A 22,312-nucleotide genomic window follows, 5' to 3' on the forward strand; every position below is an offset into this window, starting at 1 on the left:
TTTATTTAAACATTTGAGAGCCTATAAGATGGCTGGCATCATTTATTCAGCTATAGCATTCTCTAAGGTTTATCCCACTGTATTTGAAAAGTTTATGTAATTTGGGGCACTATGTAAATTGTAGTTTTATCTTAAAGGACACAAACTCTACTTCACTTCTTGTGAACTATTTACACTAATTTGTAATAATTATTTTATTATTGATGCACTCAGTATAGGGTGCCCCACATTAAGTGGCTTCAAACTTGTGTTATTTCAGTTCTTTCCTATACTTGCTAACTCTCTAATGCCTCATCTCGGACACAGCAATCACTTTTGCTGTCCCCCAAGAGCTTAGTGATTTACACATGACCTTTGGAGTCTAACAGACCTGAACTTAAGTCTCAGTCTGGCTGCCCTTTAGCAGCATGACACTCACCAACTTATTTAACCTAAGCTTCCTTCTATAACCAACAGTACCTACATCGAAGTATGAGAATTACTGAAAAATTAAGAAAAGCCCTGACTCACAGTAAAGACTCGAATATGTTCTAATAACTACCTATGTATGCTGAGGTATCCCAAATCTCTTATCTTAACCCAAACATCTCTTCCAGACTATCCCAAATAAACCTCAAACTCACCATATCTAAAAACGGATTCCTTAGTTCTACTCTTTGTGTTGTCTATGTCACCAGACAGCACCAAACTAAGCCAGGAACTTTCTCACTTTAAAATACTCCCATTTTTAAAAATTTATTGAAACATTTTTGACACACAGTATTATCTTAGTTTCAGGAATATATCACATAATAATCTGACAACTGTACACACTGCAAGTGGTCACCACAAGTCTAGTAACCACCTGTCCTAATAAAAGTTACTGTAGTATTACTGGTCATATTCTTTATGCTGTATATTACACCCCCATGGCTTATTTACTTTATAAGTAAGTTTGTACCTTTTAATCTCCTTCACCTATTGTACACTTCTCCTCTTCCACTGCCCTCATTCTTATACCATATGTCCCAATATGTCACTAAGGGCCAGAGGTTAAACCTCCATAAAATTTACGGGAAGCAAAAGAAAAAGCTGAGGCTGCTACAGGTGGTTCCAATTGTCCTTTAGCTGTTAAGCAGACAAGTGGAAATATATGCTCAAAGAGACGTTTACCTTCTCAGTTATGTGTATAAAGGTTACTGGAACTATTATGTACACCTCTTTATAAAAAAAATTTTTTTAATGAAACCAAAAAGGATAAAAGACAGAATTTCTCCAAAGATTTAATCACTCTATCATCTTATTATACAGATTACAAAGTAACCTGGTAAGAAAAAGAAAAGCAAAATAACATAGGGAACTGTACCGGATTCTGTAAGATCTCAGTTCTTCTTTTTGATAGATTTTACTGAAAAACTTCAGTAACAAAGTCCGAACTGGAATGAGCAGGCCTCTTTGCTGATACAATGTATAAACTGCCTTTATGAGAGACTCTGTCGCCTCTAAAAACAAGAGAAAACAACTGCATGTGAGTCAAAATGTTTCTTCACCAGCACCATAATTCTTCTAAAAAGCACAGAAGCACCTTGTTCCTATGACAAAGCAGATTTTAGCCACAAACTGATGACTACCATCAAAATCCTACATCAATGGCCTAATACAAAAGTCAAACCAACCAGAGATTACAGTACAAATATTCCTAAGAGACAACAAACCTAGGAAAGGACAGCGAAAAACAGAATACTAGAAAGGTGGATAAGCCAGGAACCAACCAGGAAAGCTGTTTTGAATGAAAAGAATTATTAAGTCACAGTAAAAATTGACAATGCAACATAATTTCAAGTAGCAAGAAAGGTAAAGAGAGAAGGATCAATTTCTAGTCAAATTAGATCAGAAAAGAGTACTTCTTCATCCTTAGGCTCAATGTCACTTCCTCTTAATAAAACATACCTCCTTTCACTCCAACTATATAATCTACTAGAAAACCTTCCCATCAGCTTCAGAGTGGACCTACTCACTGAAAAAGGGGTGTTCTCAGCAATCAGGGTTCAAGGAGATATTCCTTCATGATTATGCTAGCTACCTTTTATAGCTTGAACGTAAATGACTATGTGAAATGTTTGACAGTTATGAACTCAAAGTTAGACTCTAAATGTTAATAGCATGCATAAGAGCTCCTCTCTTAAATAAGGACAGAGCATTAACACCTACCTCTGTTTGGCTGTATCTGCATTAACCTCCAGGAGACTCCAAGCAATCTGTTCAGCTGCTTACTATTTAGCCTAGAGCCATCTTCAAGGGTTTCTGTTACAAATTTCCTTATCCTTTCTATCCAACTGGAATCCTTCTGCAAAGTTGAGGCATTTGCCAGGGAGACCATGATATCAGACAGTGTTAAATTCAGTAAAAGATGATCTACATTATTCGAGAGAATCGTGCAATGCTTGATGCTAAAAACAAAGACATACATAACTGTTACGTGTTGTATCTACCATGCCTGCTTCACTAAAATACTTAACTATTCTTCCCAGATTCCCTGGTAGCTCAAAGGGTAAAGAGTCTGCCTGCAATGCGGGAGACCCAGGTTTGATCCCTGGGTTAGGAAGATCCCCTGGAGAAGGAAATGGCAACCCATTCCAGTATTCTTATCTGGAAAATTCCATGGATGGAGGAGCCTGGCAGGTTACGTACAGTCCATGGGGTCACAAAGAGTCGGACACCACTAAGTGACTTCACTTTCACTTCATTCCTCCCAGAATGAATTGCCAAGAAGGTAGGTATATAAAAGCGACTGTAAGTAAACTATTCATTACAGAATCAGGGTTGTTAAGGGATAAATTAAGAATGCATACTGCTCAGTTCATTACCCAAGTTGCTATTCACACAAAAAATACAGGCCCTTGAAACACTGCTTGGTAATCCTATATGTAATGTGGGGATAAGAACACTTGAAAACTTCAACACACTTGAAGATTTTAAGCAGATATTTATATTAGGATGAAACTCACAATAGACCTTGATTCTGCTTCTAACTAATTTTGACTTAACAGAATCACTGATTTCTCCTGACCACAATTTCCTTATGTGTGAAGACTGGTCTAAATAAGCCCGATTCTGAAACAACTTAATTTTATCACTCACATATTGAAATCACTTTTTCCTAGCCATATAAAACACATTTCTTTCAAAGCTTGAAAGAAATTTCAAAAAAAGGTTCTAACAGATTATCTTAACAAAAACAAAGTTTGCAACTAAGGATATAAACCACTAGATACATAAACACTATATAAACACTGTAGATTTCAGGCTACACTGCATTCAACAGCAGGGCAGAGCCTATTTATTTTCATGTCCAGAAACACGGAAGTTGATTAAACTAAAAAAATACCTGAAACTAACTTATTTTAAAAGAAAAAGTTAACCCTGGATTAAGCATGAGAAAGGACACAGTAGTAACAAACCACAAATACAAGGGAAGGGAAATTTTTAACATTTGGTGTTATTAGGGTATCAAATGTAGAGTTAAGAATGACAAATGGGACCAGATCACAAAGAGTTGAAAGCTAAGGACACTGAAATCAATTCTGCAAGCACAGGAGTAACATAGTTGAAAAGTTCTTTCTTTTCTGCTGATGAAAAAGAAAAAATCAGTTACAAGACTCTAAACAAAGTAGTTGTATGTCTATTTGAGCAATACAGGCAAGACGTGACGAGCTCAAGAAACAATGCTGGTACAGACTAGGAGAAAGGGGGATGTATGGAAGAATAAAAGTTAGCTGGATCTGAAGTCTGCTTAAATGCATACATGCATGTGAGCTTTTAGCTCAGCTGGTAAAGAATCCGCCTGCAATGCAGGAGATCCCAGTTCGATTCCTGGGTTGGGAAGATCCCCTGGAGACGGGATAGGCCACCCAGTCCAGTATTCTTGGGTTTCCCTGGTACCTCAGCTGGTAAAGAATACGCCTGCAATGTGGGATACCCAGGTTCCATCCCGGGTTGGGAAGATCCCCTGGAGAAGGGCATGGCAACTCACTCCAGTATTCTTGCCTGGAGAATCCTCACGGACAGAGGAGCCTGGCAAACTACAGTCCATGGGGTCGCAAAGAGTCAGGACATGACTGAGAGTAAGCATAGCACAGCACAGCACAGCAAATGCCCAGCAAAAAACTGGGAATTCTATAACAAAGAGGAAGAATGAATGAAAACTGGGACAGATGACTAGCAATATATATACTACAAACCCAAAACTACTGGTAGGTTCTTTGCCCAACTGTTCAGTGTCCAAAACCAAGGCACATTGTTTACTAACCAGACCACACAAAAGCTCGACTGCAACATTTCTTCACCACAGGTAAAGCTTTTGAAGATCTACTTTAGTTTATCTTAAGCAGTATAACCTATTACTGTCTGGAAGGTGTCAACAGACATAGAAAAGTTGGGAGAATTCATCCTGCTCCTCCAAGAATTTACACAAAATTTTAGTCTAAATACACTGACCACCAATTCTATGAGGGAGGCAGGAAACTGGGGAAACTCATTTTCAGCAATGATAGAGGAGGAAATTAGAACTGAGTCCCTTCCTGAAAATAACTTTAAAAGCTGGATGAAATAGTTTTTAACAACTCAAAAGCATTCAAGAAGGAACAAGATGATGATCAATTGCTGGGTCCCCCAAATAAAGCAAGGCCACAGCACTCAACTTCCAAGGGCTGCTGCCAATTCCAACGAAAAGGCTAAAAAACTGAAGTAACCTTTCAGAGGCCTCACAGGGAAAAGTCAAACCCCAGAGCCAGACAAACACAGGGACTCTGGTATATTATTCCTACTTCAAGTTGGACCCTTAAGGGCTTTCCCTTTCAGAGTACAGGTGAACTGGAAGTAAAGAGAGCTCTTACATAAAACAGACCCAGTTATGCATCACCTCAGTAGTTAACAATTTTTCCCAACTAGATCTATAGATTCAACACAGTTCCAATCAAAACCCCAGCCAGTTACTTTATAGTTATCAACAAAATGATTTCTGAAGTTTATACACAAAAGCAAACACTAGACTACCCCATATAAGACTGAAGCGGAACAATGTTGGAGGACTCACAACCACTCAATTTCAAGACATACTGTACTACAGTAATCAAGACAGTATGGTACTGGTGAACGAACAGACAAACATAGGTTAATCCAAGAACCCCAAGAGAGGTCTGCAAGTACAGTCAACTGATGATTTTAGACAAAGGAGCAGAAGCAATCCAAAATAGAAACAATAGTCTTTTCCACAAACGGTGCTAGAATAACTGGACAGAAACTCTAGAACTGAAAAATAAAAACAAAACAAATTCAACAAATATATGTTTGAATGATAAAGAGAAACAGAAAAATCAGTAAGTGGGTCTTATACACATTCAATTAATCTTTAAAGGGAAGGAGAAAAATGGCACAAATATTTTTTTGAAGATGAGATCTTTTTCAGATGTGTTTACACACTTCATTCAAGATCTCAGATTTAAGAAGCTCACTGAATTCCAAGGAAAATCAATAAAAAAGAAAACCACACCTGGATACATCATTATCAAACTGCAGAAAATAAAAGACAAGGAGAAAAGTCTTATGGGAGGGGAGGGGGGAGTAACTTTTATAAAGTAGCAATAGTTCAGACTCATAGCTGACTTCCTAACAGCAGTGGAAACCAAGAGAGAGCCAAGTGTTGCTGTCAGTATGCTCAAACAAGAAAACTGCCAAACCCAAGTACTGTGCTCTGTTAAAATAGTCCTTGGAAATAAAGGAGAATACATATATTCTCCTTCATTATACATATATGTATTTGTGTGTGTGTATAAACCATCTAGCAGCTTCTAAATAAGCCTAATGAAGAGAGATGAAAAAAATGAAGAGCAAAAAAGTAGGATATACAGATGGTGGATACAAGTTCTCCCAAAATATTCATTTTTGCTTAAAGATTCAAATTTTATCTCTAGCTCAGACACTATTTTCCTGGAACTGATAGGCTTACTTTATTCATTTCTGAGAAAAATATCTGCAAATACCCAAGTCTGAATAACCACAGTTAGTCATTCAAATTAAAATCATGTCCATCACAGAAAATACAAACAGAATGACAAGTGCATTTCCTTGAGACAACCATCATTCTTTGGTATGCAGCCAAAATACTTTAGGCATACTTCCCATTTCACCACACAGAATATTAAAAATATGTGTTTTCAAGGACTGTGACCTCACAAGATTAGTAATTTTTACCACTTAAGAACAATTTTAAGTGAAACTGGCATGTTCTTTTAAACTGTGAATGCATGGTGGTGAAGAATACTGTTAGCCCTCCAGACCGTTCTGCATCCACGTATTCAACTGACCGCAGATGGGGTATCATGTTTATGAATTGTGGTTTTCTGAATCCACAGATGCAGAACTTGCATATTTGGAGGGCAACTTGCTTCTGCTGCTAAGTCGCTTCAGTCATGTCTGACTGTGAGACCCCACAGACGGCAGCCCACCAGGCTCCCCCATCCCTGGGATTCTCCAGGCAAGAACACTGGAGTGGGTTGCCATTTCCTTCTCCAATGCGTGAAAGTGAAGTCGCTCAGTTGTGTCCGACTCTTGGCGACCCCATGGACTGCAGCCTACCAGGCTCCTCTGTCCGTGGGATTTTCCAGGCAAGAGTACTGGAGTGGGTTGCCGTTGCCTTCTCCCAACTTGCTTCTAGGACAGTGAAAATACCATGTATGACACCGTGTCTTACACAAAACTCAGACTGTACAACACCAAGAGTGAACCCTAACATAAACCAAAGACTCTGAGTATAAATGATGTGTCAAGTTCATATTTTACAACAGATATACAGCTCTGGTGTGGGATGCTGACAGTGAGGGAGGCCATGCATCCACAGAGGCAGGAGTACAGTATACGAGGACTCCATCTCTCTGTTCAATTTTACTATGAATCTAAAATTGCTCTAAAAACTAAACTCCATTTTTAAAAAAAAAGGAATGAAATGCTAGTAGCGCTACAACATGAATAAACGTTAAAGATATCATGCTAAGTGAAGTTAAACCAGACACAAAACAATATTTTAAGTTTCTACTGGTATGTGGTACCCAGAACACTCAAATTAATAAAGGAAGAAAAGTGCAATAGCAGTTCCCAGTACCTGTGGGAAGAAGAGGATAGGAAGTTATTATTTAATGTGTAGTGAGTTTCAGTTTGGTAACATGAAAACCGTGAATGTACTTAATGCCACCAATCAGTACACTTTAAAAATGGTCAAAATGTTAAATTTTATGCTATCGACATTCTACCACAATGAAAATAGTATCTTTTGTAACTCCACAGTTCCACCCAAGATTAAAAAAATCTAGACATCAGGTCAAAATTGAAAACCACTGGCCTAGGCCACATTGGCTCCTCCAACTTTAACTTGTGAATTTAGTAGATAGCCTCCAAAGGCTACATGCGAAATAGTCAATGCACTTCCTTATGGAAGTGTAAGAGCAGCCTGCAGACCCTCAAAACAAATCACTAGGGAAATTTATGATAGTCAATCCACTGTCAATCCACTTTTGTTAAGAATTCCACAATTTCACCACCTCAGTCTCTTCATAGTTCTTTTCACCTTTTATATCTTGGCACAAATTACTCCCTAGGCAGGCAGCCCTCTCTAGGACCTATGCCCCCCATGAAAGAGCAAGACCAGCTCCTTACTACATTGATATACTCTTGTTACCCTATTCTTTTTCCTAAGTGCCTTCAACATATTAAGTGTCCAATAAAGTGAATAATGACAGTACACCCATATGCTCGAGTAGTTTCAGTTCAGTTGTTCAGTCGTGTCTGACTCTTTGCGACCCCATGAATCGCAGCACGCCAGGCCTCCCTGTCCATCACCAACTCCAGGATTTTACCCAAACTCACGTCCACCAAGTCGGCGATGCCACCCAGCCATCTCATCCTCTGTCATCCCCTTCTCCTCCTGCGCCCAATCCCTCCCAGCATCAAGGTCTTTTCCAATGAGTCAACTCTTTGCATGAGGTGGCCAAAGTATTAGAGTTTCAGCTTCGGCATCAGTCCTTCCAATGAACACCCAGGACTGATTCCTTTAGGATGGACTGGTTGGATCTCCTTGCAGTCCAAGGGACTCTCAACAGTCTTCTCCAACACCACAGTTCAAAAGCATCAATTCTTCGGCACTCAGCTTTCTTCACAGTCCAACTCTCACATCCATACATGACCACTGGAAAAACCATAGCCTTGACTAGACGGACCTTTGTTGGCAAAATAATGTCTCTGCTTTTTAATACTCTATCTAGGTTGGTCATAACTTTCCTTCCAAAGAGTAAGCATCTTTTAATTTCATGGCTGCAATCACCATCTGCAGTGATTTTGGAGCCCCCCAAAATAAAGTCTGATACTGTTTCCACTGTTTCCTCATCTATTTCCCATGAAGTGATGGGACCAGATGCCATGATCTTAGTTTACTTACATTTAATGGTCTACCAAATTCCAAACATCCTTTTATTCTATCTCATTTTGATAAAAATTATATCTGAAACCTCTTACTTGACAACATAAAAAACACATATAATTATATTCACACGTTGAAGGATATTCTAAAGCTTATCCCATGCATCTGATTAAAAACTTCTGTGTCAATAAGAAAACTGTATCTGGAGGAAACAAACCCTAACAACTTACTTGCTCAAGAAAGTATCTCCCTATTTGGTTCTGTCACCTCCAATTCCAGAAACTCTAAATTAATGGTCCTAAAACATGGTTTTGATCCAACCAATAGTCTTCAATGCCAAAAGGACCAAGGATGAAAGAGAAATGAGGGTCAGAGACAAAAAAATGACTTTCAACATTAAGGGTATTCATCAATAGAAACTGATGTGATGCAGGTCTGTCCCATGTTCTCCATTACACCATTCTATGGCTTTCTCATGCCCTGTAATATCTCCTTCCATTACTACAATCATCCTCCACTTCACTTCTGCCTGCTAAAGTCACATTCATGTTAAAACACTATTCTCCAACACTGCTTTGTCTGTTTATCCTAACAAGGATCTGTCTCCTCCTATGAATTCCTATAGCATTTCTTAATCATAAAGTTCTAATGACATTTAAATATGCCTTGTGTTAAGTATGTAGATTCATTTTTCTTCCTGCAAGTTACTGAGCTTTTGTTTCTCAGCCTTAAAACCACCCTTCCACACTCTTACTTTGTGATTCTGGGAGTGAGTCACATTTTCTCCTTTACAGTTTGCTTCTTGTTAGGCTCTGCCAATAAAGTACTTGTTATTGTTTAGTCACTAAGCTGTGTCAGACTCTTTTGCAACCCCGTGGACTGCAGCCCGCCAGGCTACTGTCCATGGGGTTTCCCAGGCAAGAATACTGGAGCGGGTAGCCATTTCCTTCTCCAGCCGATCTTACCAACCGAGGGATTGAAATCTGTCCCCTGCATTGGCAGGATTCTCTACCACTGAGCCAGCTGGGAAGCAAAGAGGTACTTGAGACTGGAAAGCTGTAAGAGGAAAATGCGGCACTTTCTGTTTGCTTCCTACTTCTAGTTTTTCCTCCCTTTTGCCACCAGTGCAACCCAACCACTCTTCAGGCCAGCAGCAGTTCATTCTAGCAGCCAGAGTCTGCTCCAGTCTGTATTTCCCTGACACAGAACCAGCATCATTGTGCCCCTGGAACACCAGTGCCAGCCAGCCAGAACCCCCTTTGCTGAATCCTGTACCCCTATCCCACTAGGCCCCTCTCCTGATCTCAGACATCAGTCCCAGCTGAGTGCAAACCCCGTCCTAGAGGGCTGAGTTTGGGCTCCAGACAGCGACTCAAGATACCTGCCCTCTTCTCTCTGTTCTCCCAGTCGAGAGGCAGTGGCCGCTTCCTGCAGGCCTACCTCTGCAGTACCGTACTGCTCCCATTCACCTTTCCACTATGAAGTGGAAATACCTAGTTTCCATTTTCCATCAAACTAGGAAATACCTAGTGTAATACCTAGTTAAAACCCGTTTGTATTAAATTCTCTGTGAAAATCACTGGTATGATTTCCATCTCATGACTAGAGTCTGACACACATTTTTATCAATTTTAAGATTTTGTATTGATTTTTGCAATTTATGAAATCACTTAAGAGATCAAAGAGTATACGTTAGGACATCTAATTATCTGTCATAATACTTTACTTACAGTGAGAGACCAAAAAACTTTGGTGAATGAATGAAATTTATCTGCCTACAACATACTTTTCACTTCTGAGCATATCCTCTGAACTCTACCCAAAGAGCCTCACTGATTCTCCTCACTGTTCTTCCTTTTGATAAATTTAAGAACCTTCTGACAAACTTTAACATCTGTTCAAGTGTTTGCTCATTTGGGGAATTACACCTTGAGTTTTCTAACTTGTATCTGCTTGTCAAATTTTATTGGGTAATTTGTTTTTACGTTTATCTGCTCTTACTTCAGGTAATCATTTGAAATAACTTCCAGGCTTACACTTTTCCAGTGAAACTTCATCCATAATTCATTCTTTCCACTTATTTTAAAAAAGAGAGCTACTTTTCTCCAATTATCTCTCTTCCATCAGGATACTGATAATAGTTATATTACGCTTCCCTGTGTATATAAATGAGAGCAGAAACTAGTGATGTTATGCTCTCAAAGATTCAGTAATTACACAGCGCCTCTCACAAATAAACTATCCACTCTTAGCAAATTTTTATTAAATTTTTATCTATACAATTTGATAGCTGACACTCATTTAGCACAAAACATTCACTTTACAGATTAAAAATAAAAATAAAAGTTAAGTAAAATTGCAAGTCCAGGGCTTAAAGTGACTTAAGATCAGATACTATAGCTTTTATCTTTACTTCACAAAGTCTATATAAAAACACCTCACAGTGTACAAAGTTCAGTTTAAGACTGTTTTCTGAAAATGTCAGATTAAACAGTGGAAGAGAATGGCAATACCTTTTATTTGTCTCTTTCCTTTTTTGCTTGGTTATTTCTTTTAAGGCATATGGAAAATTATTCATAAAATGGTGTTTGAAATCAATAAGGTAATTCTTTCGAAGCCATGACTCCTAGTAAAATAAGCACAGATTAGAAAATCTATAAGAAACAATAACTTAAAATAGCAAATAAGACTTTAAGCAGAAACAACTTGTCAATATTCACTTACAAATTTACCCTTATAATACATCTTCTGCTAATGATATAATATGTAAATATCTTAAAATCTGAATAAACTGTTAGGCCATCCAATTTTCACCCACAGTTCTTTTTGCTGGTTTTATTTTTACATGCATTTATCTACTTAGAAGGAGAAAAAAGGGAGAAAGTTAAGATTTACTAAAATTCTACATTCAAACTACTAATATTTATAAAATATACAAGAAAATCTTCTCCCTAGTATTCCATTTAAGAGTAACTATTCTCTAGAAATGCTACTGCTTGTTAAAGGCATTTCACACCTTCACAAGTCACTGTACTTGTCTAAAATTCTTCAGCAGTATTCTTCAATGTATCATGTTCTCCTACCTGAAACACTGATTTCCTGCTATCCAGAGGACCAATCATTGCAGTCTGCCAGTAACTGAGGGGTTGCTTGGGATATGGGACATGAGATGCTACAATAGCTAGCTCCAGCTCCAGCAAAACTGGAGGCCAAACTCAGACCATAAATCAATAGCTAGCTATTGCAGTACATCTCCTTAGTTACCTTCACTAGGTTCTTCTCTTTTTCTTGACCTAAAAACATGTACTTGACAACTCCTGGACTTCTAACAGGCATCTTAAATTTAACATGAATAAACTGAACTCTCCTATGTGTGGTCACTCCATCATTTAGACCATTAATACAGGCATCACTCCTGCTCCTCTTTTCTTTACTATATACACCAGCATTCAAGCTGCTTTCACCAGAATCCAGCTGCCTCTCATCACTTCAACCACTAGCTACTGTAGGACTCCAAGCCACCATCACCTCTCACTTAAGATTACTGTTTCAGTCTCCCAATGGTCCTCATGTTTTTCCTCTTGCCCCCCTAAACTTAATTCTCTACACAGCAGCCAGGGTGATCGTTTAAATCATAAATCACACTTCAAAATATTACAGGAAAGGATAAACGAGATAATGTATATAAAGGAAGGACAGGTCATCCATGGGATCAATGATCTCAGTTGGGCCCCAGTTTTGCTAGAGCTGGAGAATGAGGACATGGGAGTTTATTACTGTTTTATTTGTAAATGTGACATATTAAAGTTAAATAAACATAATTTAGATCATACCACTCCTCTGCTCAAAACCCTCCAATGTGGTTAAAATTGTAACTCTTTACCACAGACCACAAGGAACCACACGATGTGGCTACTGTCACTTCCCCCCTCATCATCCACCACTGTCCCAGGACCGCACTTGCATAGGCCTTGCTGCCATTTCTCAAATATGTCAAATTTGTTCTCACTTCAGGGTTTTGCACTTGCTGTTCCCTGTGCCTAGAAGGTTCTTTCCACAGGTCTTCACAAGACTTGCTCCTTCTCTTCATTCAGTGACATGTAGATGTTAAGAAGGCATTCCCGACCACCTATTTAACAGTCCCCTCCCTGCAGTTTCATTACATGTTCTCTCTTATCCCACTTTCATCTTTCTTCCTAATGATGACATGATGGACATCATCTATTTGTTGGACATCATCTCTCAACCCCACCAGGAGCTAAGTATTTGCCTTGTCAGTCATGTTTATCTCTGTATTCCCACAGTCTAGCACAGAACCTAACTTACTGCAAAGCAGTGCTATTCAAAAGACCTTTCTGCAGTGACAGAGCTATTTTATATCTGTGCTGTCCAACACACCTGCCACCTGAGGCTACTGAGCACTTGAAATGTGACCACTGTTTACTGAGGAACTGAATTTTAATTAAACAGCCAAATTTACAGATGCTCAATTCACCTTTGCATCCAATTCTTTCTCACAAATTCTGATCTTCATGGTAAAAATGAAACAATAAAGAAACATTTAGACTGAAAGTAGCAAGCATTAAAATACAAAGCTAAGATACAACAAAATCTCCGTAGTGTATAAAATTATAATACTGACCTAAAGTTATTAATAGAGGCCTCCAAAAACTGAAGTTAACTAAAAAGTTAATGTTACATTATATTTTAAAACAACTGTGTGTCTTAAAAATATTAAACACAGTATACTTTAAATTAAGGATACTAAGGATACAAAGAGTGTATTAGAAATAAACCACCTCAGTCAGGATCTGAGTACTCAACCACTGCAAATAAGATTTAGTGTTAACTTGAAATTTCTTTCCAAAAATGAAAGATTTCAAATTCCTAAAAAGGTTTTTTAAAAAAAAATACCTGGACAAAAATGAAACCTCTCAATTATGCAGCAAAATACAAACACACTATATGCATTTAGCAAAACTTAAAAAGTAAGCAGTCAGTTACCCTTAGGTTGCACCCAAATACAGATGCCAATTTATCAACAGAAAACCTACACATTTTCTGAATTTTCTGAAAAAAATTCAGCCTGTGGTGCATAATTAGAAGACCAAGGAATGCCATTTCATTCCTCCTAAAGTTTGAACTTTGACTGCTCAACATCTTAAGTACGAAGCTATAACTAAGGTGAATGAGAAAGAGGAACAGCAGGAATGGTAATGAAAAATTAAATAACAGGCATTTTAATGCCATCTGGTGTAACATACATATTTATACTCTGTCTGCAAAGTAATAGATTTACCTTATTCAGTTATTACAGTTCAAATCTGCCATGGTAAATTAGAGAATTCTACCAATGGATGCTTTTAAATACTATTTCTATTTGAATTAACCACCCTCGGTTTACTTCAATTTTATACACTATCCCACTTTACTATTCTACATAACCTTCAACAGTCTGTGCAAAACAGTCGTCTGAATTTAGTATTCTATGTTAATGAACTAATAAATAACTTTAGTTGTAATAGCACAGAATATTTCTAAAACATACTATTTTAAATATTCATAAAACTAAGGCAGTGTTTAGATTCTGTGTTATCTCAGTGTTCTTGCCTGGAGAGTCCCAGGACGGCAGAGCCTGGTGGGCTGCTGTCTATGGGGTCGCACAGTCGACACAACTGAAGTGACTTAGCAGCAGCGGTAGCAGTGTTATCTGAATGACAGTAGATGATCCAAAACTACACAATTAATGAATCTGCGTTTAGTCCTACCATTCTATCTAATTACAAATATTACTAAAGCAATAATAAGCATTAAGGTGCCCATGAATAATTAAACACCCAAATGCCTGAAATAAAAAGAACTGAACAAAACTAAAAAACTGCCTTGTCCATTCTGTACATATGTAGGCAACTTCAAAGAGTCACAACTTCCTAGTTAAGTCATTGCAGAAATTCTCCTATAAAACGATGCTCCAAGCTTTAAAGTATTGTTCGAGCAGCTGCCTTTTTTAAGATTAACCACATTAATCCAGCATCACTCAAGCATGTTCTTCCTTACTTGTGCCATGGACTATGTATTATATTCCCCACAACAAAACACCTTTAAAAAGCCCACCAATATTCAAAATCTCCCCAAACAGGAGGTAAATTCACTCATCTAGAAACATGTTTGCTAGCTGGAAACTGTTCTATGACTTGGAATTACTTAGGTTAACGTCACTTGCACCATACCAGCAATTGCAGCTTACCTACAGTAAAAGTAACTTTAATAAATGCTTTCCAATTTACATTCTTTATCAAGAAGAAAACAAAAAAGCATACACCAAGCAAATTTACATATAGCTTCTTCCCTGAAATGTAATAGTTTAAAAACAACTCAGGGTTAGATATGAGATCTTCGGTTTCATCCATTTCTTGGCATAAACTCTGTAACGTGGCCCAAACTGGAAGACACTGCTTAATAACCAACTTTTTAAATCAAGTAAGAGGTCTCCAGACACTAGAATGTTCCTATGTAATCAATCTGCCATAAATAATACAATGTAACATTATTATAGTTAATAAAAAAAGAAATCAAGCACCTTGCTGTACATTTCACTTAAAAATTAAAACAGATAACAAACTCAAAGAATTATTTTAATTTGCAGTTTTGAGCAAATGTTACAAGTTTATAGTTAAATCTTGGGAATTTTTTGGAAAATGCATAACCAGTTAGTAGTAATACACTGATTTTTAATCTGTCCAGTTATGATAAAAGGCATTACTCAGAAAATAACCCAATAGTTCTCACCAATTTATGAGTTTCATCATGTTGCTTAGAGAGTTTCCACAAAAGGGAAATAATATTAAGAACTTGCTGCATAACCTGCAGAGGTTCTCGTTCTATACCATTTCCAACAGAAGCCATTAGTTGTGGAGGCACAGCTTCAATCCAGCACTCAATTAGCAATGGAATTATTATCTCAATAAATCCTTTCAAGTTTTCAGTACACGACAGGCCTTCATCCACAGTGCCTAGTCCTCCAACCAGATACCTAGCAAGGAAAGGTAAGAATGAAAAATTTTTAATTAAAAAATATTACTCCTTGCTTAATTTAAATCTTAAATATATTAAGTACCAGTAAAATGAAGCACCATGAATTGATAATTACATTGATCAACACTAGCAAGAAAAACAGAACTCTAAGACAAAGCCAAAAGATGATCAATTTTTACTTTCCATTAGGCTTTGCTAGAAATGAGTAAATTAGTATACTTTGAAATGACTCCTCCCATCAGTAAATAAAATTAAATTATGAGTAACTATTGAAACTTTGGAAGACACCTGCGTGTCTCCCGCCATTAGCCATCAATGGTCAGCAGTTATAATTCAATACAGGAAAACTGAGTGTGGACGTAACTGAAATCCTTACCGTAGCCTGAACTGTGAACTGACATTTGGCTGTGAACCCCCATTTTCATAAACCTGGATGTGTTGCTGGTCGTTGGCATGTTCCTTCCAGTTGATAAAAATGGAGTTGCTAGTGGCATGGGGATTTTCTTTTTGTTCCTGAAGTCCTTCACTTTCTCTCAACCTACTGGATCCATCTGTCAAGGCCTGAAGGAATTTACTGAGTCTCACTAAGACTTTCAGCCTCCACTGCTGAGAAGTGAGTCTCCGATTAGGATTTACAGAAAGTATCCAGGACTGGGATCTGTCTCTATTTACCAGTCCTTTGGACGGCTGCTGATGAGAAATAAGTTCTACAAAATTCTTAAGCAATATACTGCTACGGTCAGTAATCAGAGCTGGGTACTGTTCCAGCAGAATGTCCAAAACTTTTAAAGAGTCCTCCTGAATTCCTTCAGTAATGTGAGTCATGGCACTAGAGAGATGGGCACTTACCAAAGGAAAAAATGGAGAAATTTGTTCAGCTCGTATTTTGGGGGCCAGGAATTGAAGAAGTTGAACTGCTGCTAATCGTACATTAGCATCTTTATCTGTAAACACAGCAGTCACTTCACTTAATATGTTTGAAAGGTGTGCATCAATTATATATGGGTATTGAGACAAAAGGTCTTTAAGTCCAAGAAGAGCACTTTGTTTAACCCCAGCATTGTAGTGATGCATCTGTGACAGCAAATCCTATAAATAAAAATACAGGTTTTAGGTATATACATATACATACACATCATTTTCAAATAAACAGTGCTAACTGAAACTATGCTAATAAAGTGACACTTCGGTGGGTGTCAAGGGCTGCTTCAGTAGGTATTTTTCAAGTGTTACTTTGAGAAAAATGTACCTTTTGTTAAGATCAGGAACAGTTTTAGCTTTAACGTAGCTTTGGCTTCATAAAAGAATTGTTTTAACTTTCAGTCAGTATTTTCTCGTTTTGAAATTACACAGGATTAGGCACACTGTCGTTTAAACTGATAGCAATCATCATTATCACTTAAAGACCTACTATGTACCATATACATATTTACACTATTTTCTACCTATTTTAAGTGGTCTTTCAGGGTGTCTGTGTATTTTATTCAGAGTGTAACATACGGCAATTCTATTTAGAATAATTTATATAATCTGTAAAGAAACCACAACTTCAAATATCTTTTTGATATTATTTAACCTGCAGACATTAGAAAGCAAAACTAGAACACGTGTATCTTCACAAAGATTTGTTCACAAATGTCTCTAACAGCATTATTCATAAGAGTCAAAAAGTGGGAGTAAGCAAATGCCCATCAACTGCTGAGTGAAAAAATATAACACAGCTCTGCACTGCAATACTATCTGACACATCAAAGGTATGAAGTATTGTTTTGATATGTGCTGTAACGTGGATGAACATCAAAAACATGCTAAATGAAAGACCAGTAACAACAGACCACATTTCATGATTCCATTATATGAAGAGTCCAGAATAAGCAAATCTTTACTGATAGCTTAGTGGCTGTCTGGTGTGGGGAAGAAATGGGGAGCAACTTCTAATAGGTATAAGGTTTCTTTCTAAAGTGACAAAAATGTTTTAAAACTAGATTACTGTGATAGCAGCCTAACAATGTAAATATGTTAAAAACCACTGAACTGTCCTCTTTAAATAATAAATATTATGTGCAAATTACATTTCAATAAAGCTGCTACATTTTTAAGCAAAAATACTGCTTAAATTTCAATTAATTTCACACATTTACTATGAATCTGGAATAGCGATGCATTGTAAAGGTTCAAAAATGGGTAAGACAGGGTCCTATCCTAATGAGCTATAAAAACAGCTGAAGACCTGTCACATCAAAAACTTGACACATCAAAAAGATATAAAAATTACTTCCAGATGACGTATTAAATTATCACATGAATACCCAAGGGAGAAATCACTTTGACTTTAGCTGAGCAAGTGTTTCTGGAGGAAGTGGGCAAGTTGTAGTGCCAGCATGACCTCTGAAAAACAGATAAACTCCAATGTTCAGCCACTTCCCTGGTGGCTCAGACGGTAAAGCGTCTGCCTGCAATGCAGGAGACCTGGGTTTGATCCCTGGGTAAGGAAGATCCCCTGGAGAAGGAAATGGCAACCCACTCCAGTACTCTTGCCTTGAAAATCCCATGGACGGAGGAGCTTGGTGCTGGCTACTGTCCATGAGGTCCCAAAGAGTTGGGCACGACTGAGCGACTTCACTTTCACTTTCAAAAGTTAAAACAACTTTCCATAAAAGTACACCATTCTAGATGACTTTAAGGAAAATCCTATCTTATCAAAAAAAATGTTTATGATTTACCTTTATGTTAAGTTTTCTATTGTTTGTTGGAAGTGTTACATCCTCTTTGAGCTGCTCGGGCAGATGTATAGTCTTCGTTTTAAAGTTTGTAAGAGTAGAATTTTCTGACCTGGGCTTCTTCTTACCAACTTTTAGTTTTACTTTCTGAAAATCATCTTGGCGTTTTCTTTTTTTGGTCATTCTTGAGTACTATGATGAAAGAATTAATTTAAAAACAATGAATACAGACCAAAGATAAATTATAGAAGAATAGAGAAGGTATTTTCTAACCTTTACATTACTCTAACATTATCAAGATCAACAATAACCATGCCAATGCATCAAAACATTAAATGGAAAATACCTTTATAAAGAAACAACAAAGTCAGTTTACTTAAGATATTTTTCGCTATGCAACCTTTTGTCAAGCAATGTTCTAAATAGGAATCTTGGGTCGAGCAATGTGCTAAGTAGAAAACTTGTGTATATTTCAATTAATATATTTATACTTCAATAAAAAAGGAAAAAAAACTTCTGAAAATTTTTTGTTTTCATAGGACAAGAGGGAGATAGCAGAGTTGCTACAGGTATACCTTGCACCTACTGGGAAGCTCCTGGCCCCCAGAAACCCCCAAGAAACTCTAGCAAAACAAAGTCTAAACCAATTTTATCACTGAATGCAGCCTGTAATAGCTAGGAAAAATTTCATGAACCTAAGCTGAGTGCCTGAAAATGGGGACGATTCAGATATGCAGCAAGGACAGGCACTGGGCATTTCATGAGCAAGGAAAACAGTAGAGATGAAGAAAAGGGGATAAGCTTGGTATAGGCAAAAATGAAAGTACTAGCATTCTGAACACCAGGAAAAGTTCAGACTAGATACAAACCGGAAACAAAAAGAGGAGGGAAAAAAAGCAATATAAAAGGAAATACAGTGTAACAGAGAGCTAAGGAACAAAGACCAGCTAGGCCGCTATTATAACCACTCAGGTATAACCCTGTTGAACTGCACTTCTCTTTCTCCATCATATTCTTTCAATTTACACACAGATTATCCCACTTACACACAAAATCTTTGATCTGTGCCTTCTCCCCATTCCCACTCCCTGCTTAAATCCTTTATTTCAACCCAAGACTGTTCAAGTTTCCCCACCAGCATTCCTGCCTTGTCACTAGTGTCCACTTCATGGTCCATTTGATAATCGCCAAAGGGCTCTTTCTAAACACAGATCTGATCAAGGCTCACAAGCTTTCAGCTGCTCCTTTTACTTGCTTACAGTAAAAACACCTGGGTTTGACGGTCAGCGATCCTTCCTAACTTCCTCTACAGCTTTATCTTCCCATCAACTAACCTCTATCTAAAAAAATAGCCTTCTATACCTGGAACTGGCTCAGCCCTTCTTGAAGCCTTTTCCACACAAAAATAATAAACCCTACCTTGCACTGTATACCCACCAGAGTAGGTGTCTCTGGAATAAATAAAACTTCCCCTGACCTATCATAATTATCCTATGCCTAGCTACTTTTTTTAAGTCACAACGCTACACGCGGGAGTTCAAGAAATTTGAACAAAATGAAGGTTTGAATTATTTTAAGATTAATAAAATGGCTGGTGCAAGACCAGAAACTTGAAGTTTCAGGAATCTAGAAGCTAATCACCTATGACATTACATTCAAATTCACATGGTTACAAGGTTTTAACACATTAGAGCCCTATCACCTAGGGTTTGGCTACATAGGTTAAGAGCAGATACAAGAGAGCAACTAGCTCTTATCCAGACTCTTGCACTTTATAGCCATAGTTAAACCATCTGTCTCAGTTTTTATCTACAAAACCGGGCTAATAATAATGCTTACCTCATAGAGTTGTTACTAGGTAAGATGAATGAGGAGCAAATGAGCTCATGTGTAAAATACTCAGAACTGTGCCTGGCACGGTCAACAGATATGCTATAAGCACAAAGGTGTATTTTCTTAGTCTCATGACCAGTACATATCAAGCATAATAGCAGATATACAAAAGCATTCAGTTCTCACAAGACCATGCAAGGAGGGTGATGCTAAAACCATTTGAAAGATGTGTCAGTCCTTTACTAAGGACTTGAAAGAGGGTTTTGTAAATAAGACTGAATTCATCAAAACCAACTTTATGCTATATATACTGCAATCCTGGTGAGAATTGGGGGAAAGGTGGCAAAATGGCTTGCCTTATTTCATTTATTCCAATATCAAATTTTCAGCCCACCCACACCTCTAGTTATTCTGGTCTAAAATACGAGTAGGTAAAAACTACAAAGAGGGCTGTAATACTCACTTGGCCTCTCTGAAATAAGCAAGCACAGTTTGTGAGCTTTCACTACAATTACTATCTAGTACCAGAGATGAAAACAAGTCGAACAAGATATTCAGAAAAATCGAATCAATTAACCCTCCACCCCCTTATTCTCTGTGCTATCTTTAGCCACTAACTAGCTGATCAGGGTCCAACACACAGTCAAGCTTGTACAAGCATTACCCACCACTCAGTATTAATTACTCTGTTCTCCCTCTGTTAGGAAAGCTAACAAGACTGACCGCCTCTCCTTGACTTTTCAAGCTAATAAGATTATTATTATGGTACACAGGGAACATTATTATACTAGGAACTCAGAGTTCTACAGCAACTGTTATTTTCGCTTAAAAGCAAGATTTTCATAATACAGCAAACCAAACGGCCTCCCTGGTGGCTCAGAGAGTAAATCTGCCTGCAACACAGGAGACCCGGTTCGATCCCTGGGTCAGCAAGATTCCTGGAGAAGGAAATGGCAACCCACTCCAGTATTCTTGCCTGGAAAATCCCTTGGAGAGCGTACGCTAGAGTCCATGGGTTCACAAAGAGTCGGATACAACTGAGAAGCTAACACAAGCCACTTTTTCAGAAGCTGGTATCGAATAGATGGTAGGAACACCAACCTCAGGGACTGAGCTCTCACATCACTTGAAGCAGGTGAGCCTCAAAAGTTTTCAAGATGAATTTCATATGCTCCAACTACAGGCTTTCTAATTTCAATAAAAAGGAGAGTCTAGTCTACCAGGATTTCAACCGAACCGAATTTCAGCTAGTTTGTCTGCCACCTCACTACCCTCTCCTAATTTCCAACTTCTTTCCACCCGCCAAAAAAAAAACCCTCAGTAAGTCACATTGTACTCGGCCTTTGGTTAATTTCCTCTCTAACCCTTTACGCTCACGAGTTCCTCCAAACTCTACCTAGGGGCCAATCGGAGACACCTGACTTTCCAAAGAACAAATATCCCAGACCAGGACCACTCGAGACGTCCGATGGTCTGAACTTGCTCGGCTGGTTACTCCACACCTGGACTGCGAGGGCCGAATTGAGTACGAGACGACTGCGCATCCTCAACCCCAGACTTTGGTCCCGTATCCCATAAGCGAAGACCCCGTGGTTTTCAAGAAACTATCTTTCCTTCTCCCACAGGGGAAGGCGGTCCGAACCACAGTCCAGGAAGCGGGGCCCAATTAACGCACACCGGCCTAAAAGTCTCCTAGACCCGAAACCGCGCGAACCCGCCCAGTCACTTGAAACGCTTCAAATGCCCGCGGGGCGCCCCGCCCCCGCGCTGCCCCTCTCCGCACCCAGGCCCTGCTCTGTCGGAGCGCCACGACCCGGCCCCCGGGGGACGCAGACTGACCCCAGCCCGCCCTACCCGCCTGGGCCGCGGACCGAGGGGCAACGGCCCCGCGCGCCGTCCCGCGCCCCGGGAGGGCCCGGCCCGACCGGGGGCGACCGCTCACCTGCGGACCCGGCCGGGACCCGGGCGCGGAGGCAGAGGGGAAGAACGTGCGAGGAAGAGCCCAGTGGGCAACGGCGGGCGCCACCGGCCTCAGCCTCTCGCTCCCGAAGCGTGTTTTCAAATCGCCTCGTCCTCACGCGGCCGCGTCTCCTTCCGCCGCCCGGAAATCAGGACCCCTCCTCCGCCGCGCCGCGCTCACGTGATCACGGCCCGCAGCCGCGCGCAGCCGGGGAGGCGGGAGCGGGAGCGGCAGGCTCCGCCCCCAGGAGGAGCGGGCGGGCCCGCGCCGGAAGCTCCCCGCGCTCCGGGAATCCGAGATCGTAGAGCGCAGGAT

General features: G+C 39.1%; 1 protein-coding gene across 5 annotated transcripts in view; it reads right to left on the minus strand.

Moving 5' to 3' along the window:
* The window catches only part of TEX10 (testis expressed 10), a 49,050-nt gene extending 26,957 nt beyond the window's left edge, over positions 1 to 22,093 (minus strand). For all 5 annotated transcript variants that reach the window (XM_068974494.1, XM_068974496.1, XM_068974499.1 and 2 more), the window contains exons 1-7: positions 21,980 to 22,093; positions 18,208 to 18,396; positions 15,861 to 16,573; positions 15,239 to 15,482; positions 10,963 to 11,075; positions 2,191 to 2,429; positions 1,346 to 1,481 (exon numbers count right to left, since the gene is read on the minus strand). In XM_068974494.1, the coding sequence (XP_068830595.1) occupies positions 1,346 to 1,481; positions 2,191 to 2,429; positions 10,963 to 11,075; positions 15,239 to 15,482; positions 15,861 to 16,573; positions 18,208 to 18,387 (1,625 nt within the window). In that variant the 5' untranslated portion in view covers positions 18,388 to 18,396; positions 21,980 to 22,093. The remainder of the gene's footprint in view (positions 1 to 1,345; positions 1,482 to 2,190; positions 2,430 to 10,962; positions 11,076 to 15,238; positions 15,483 to 15,860; positions 16,574 to 18,207; positions 18,397 to 21,979) is intronic.
* Between the last annotated feature and the right edge of the window lie 219 nt (positions 22,094 to 22,312).

The sequence above is a fragment of the Capricornis sumatraensis genome, chromosome 6 (assembly GCF_032405125.1).
Source record: "Capricornis sumatraensis isolate serow.1 chromosome 6, serow.2, whole genome shotgun sequence".
NCBI lineage: Eukaryota > Metazoa > Chordata > Mammalia > Artiodactyla > Bovidae > Capricornis > Capricornis sumatraensis.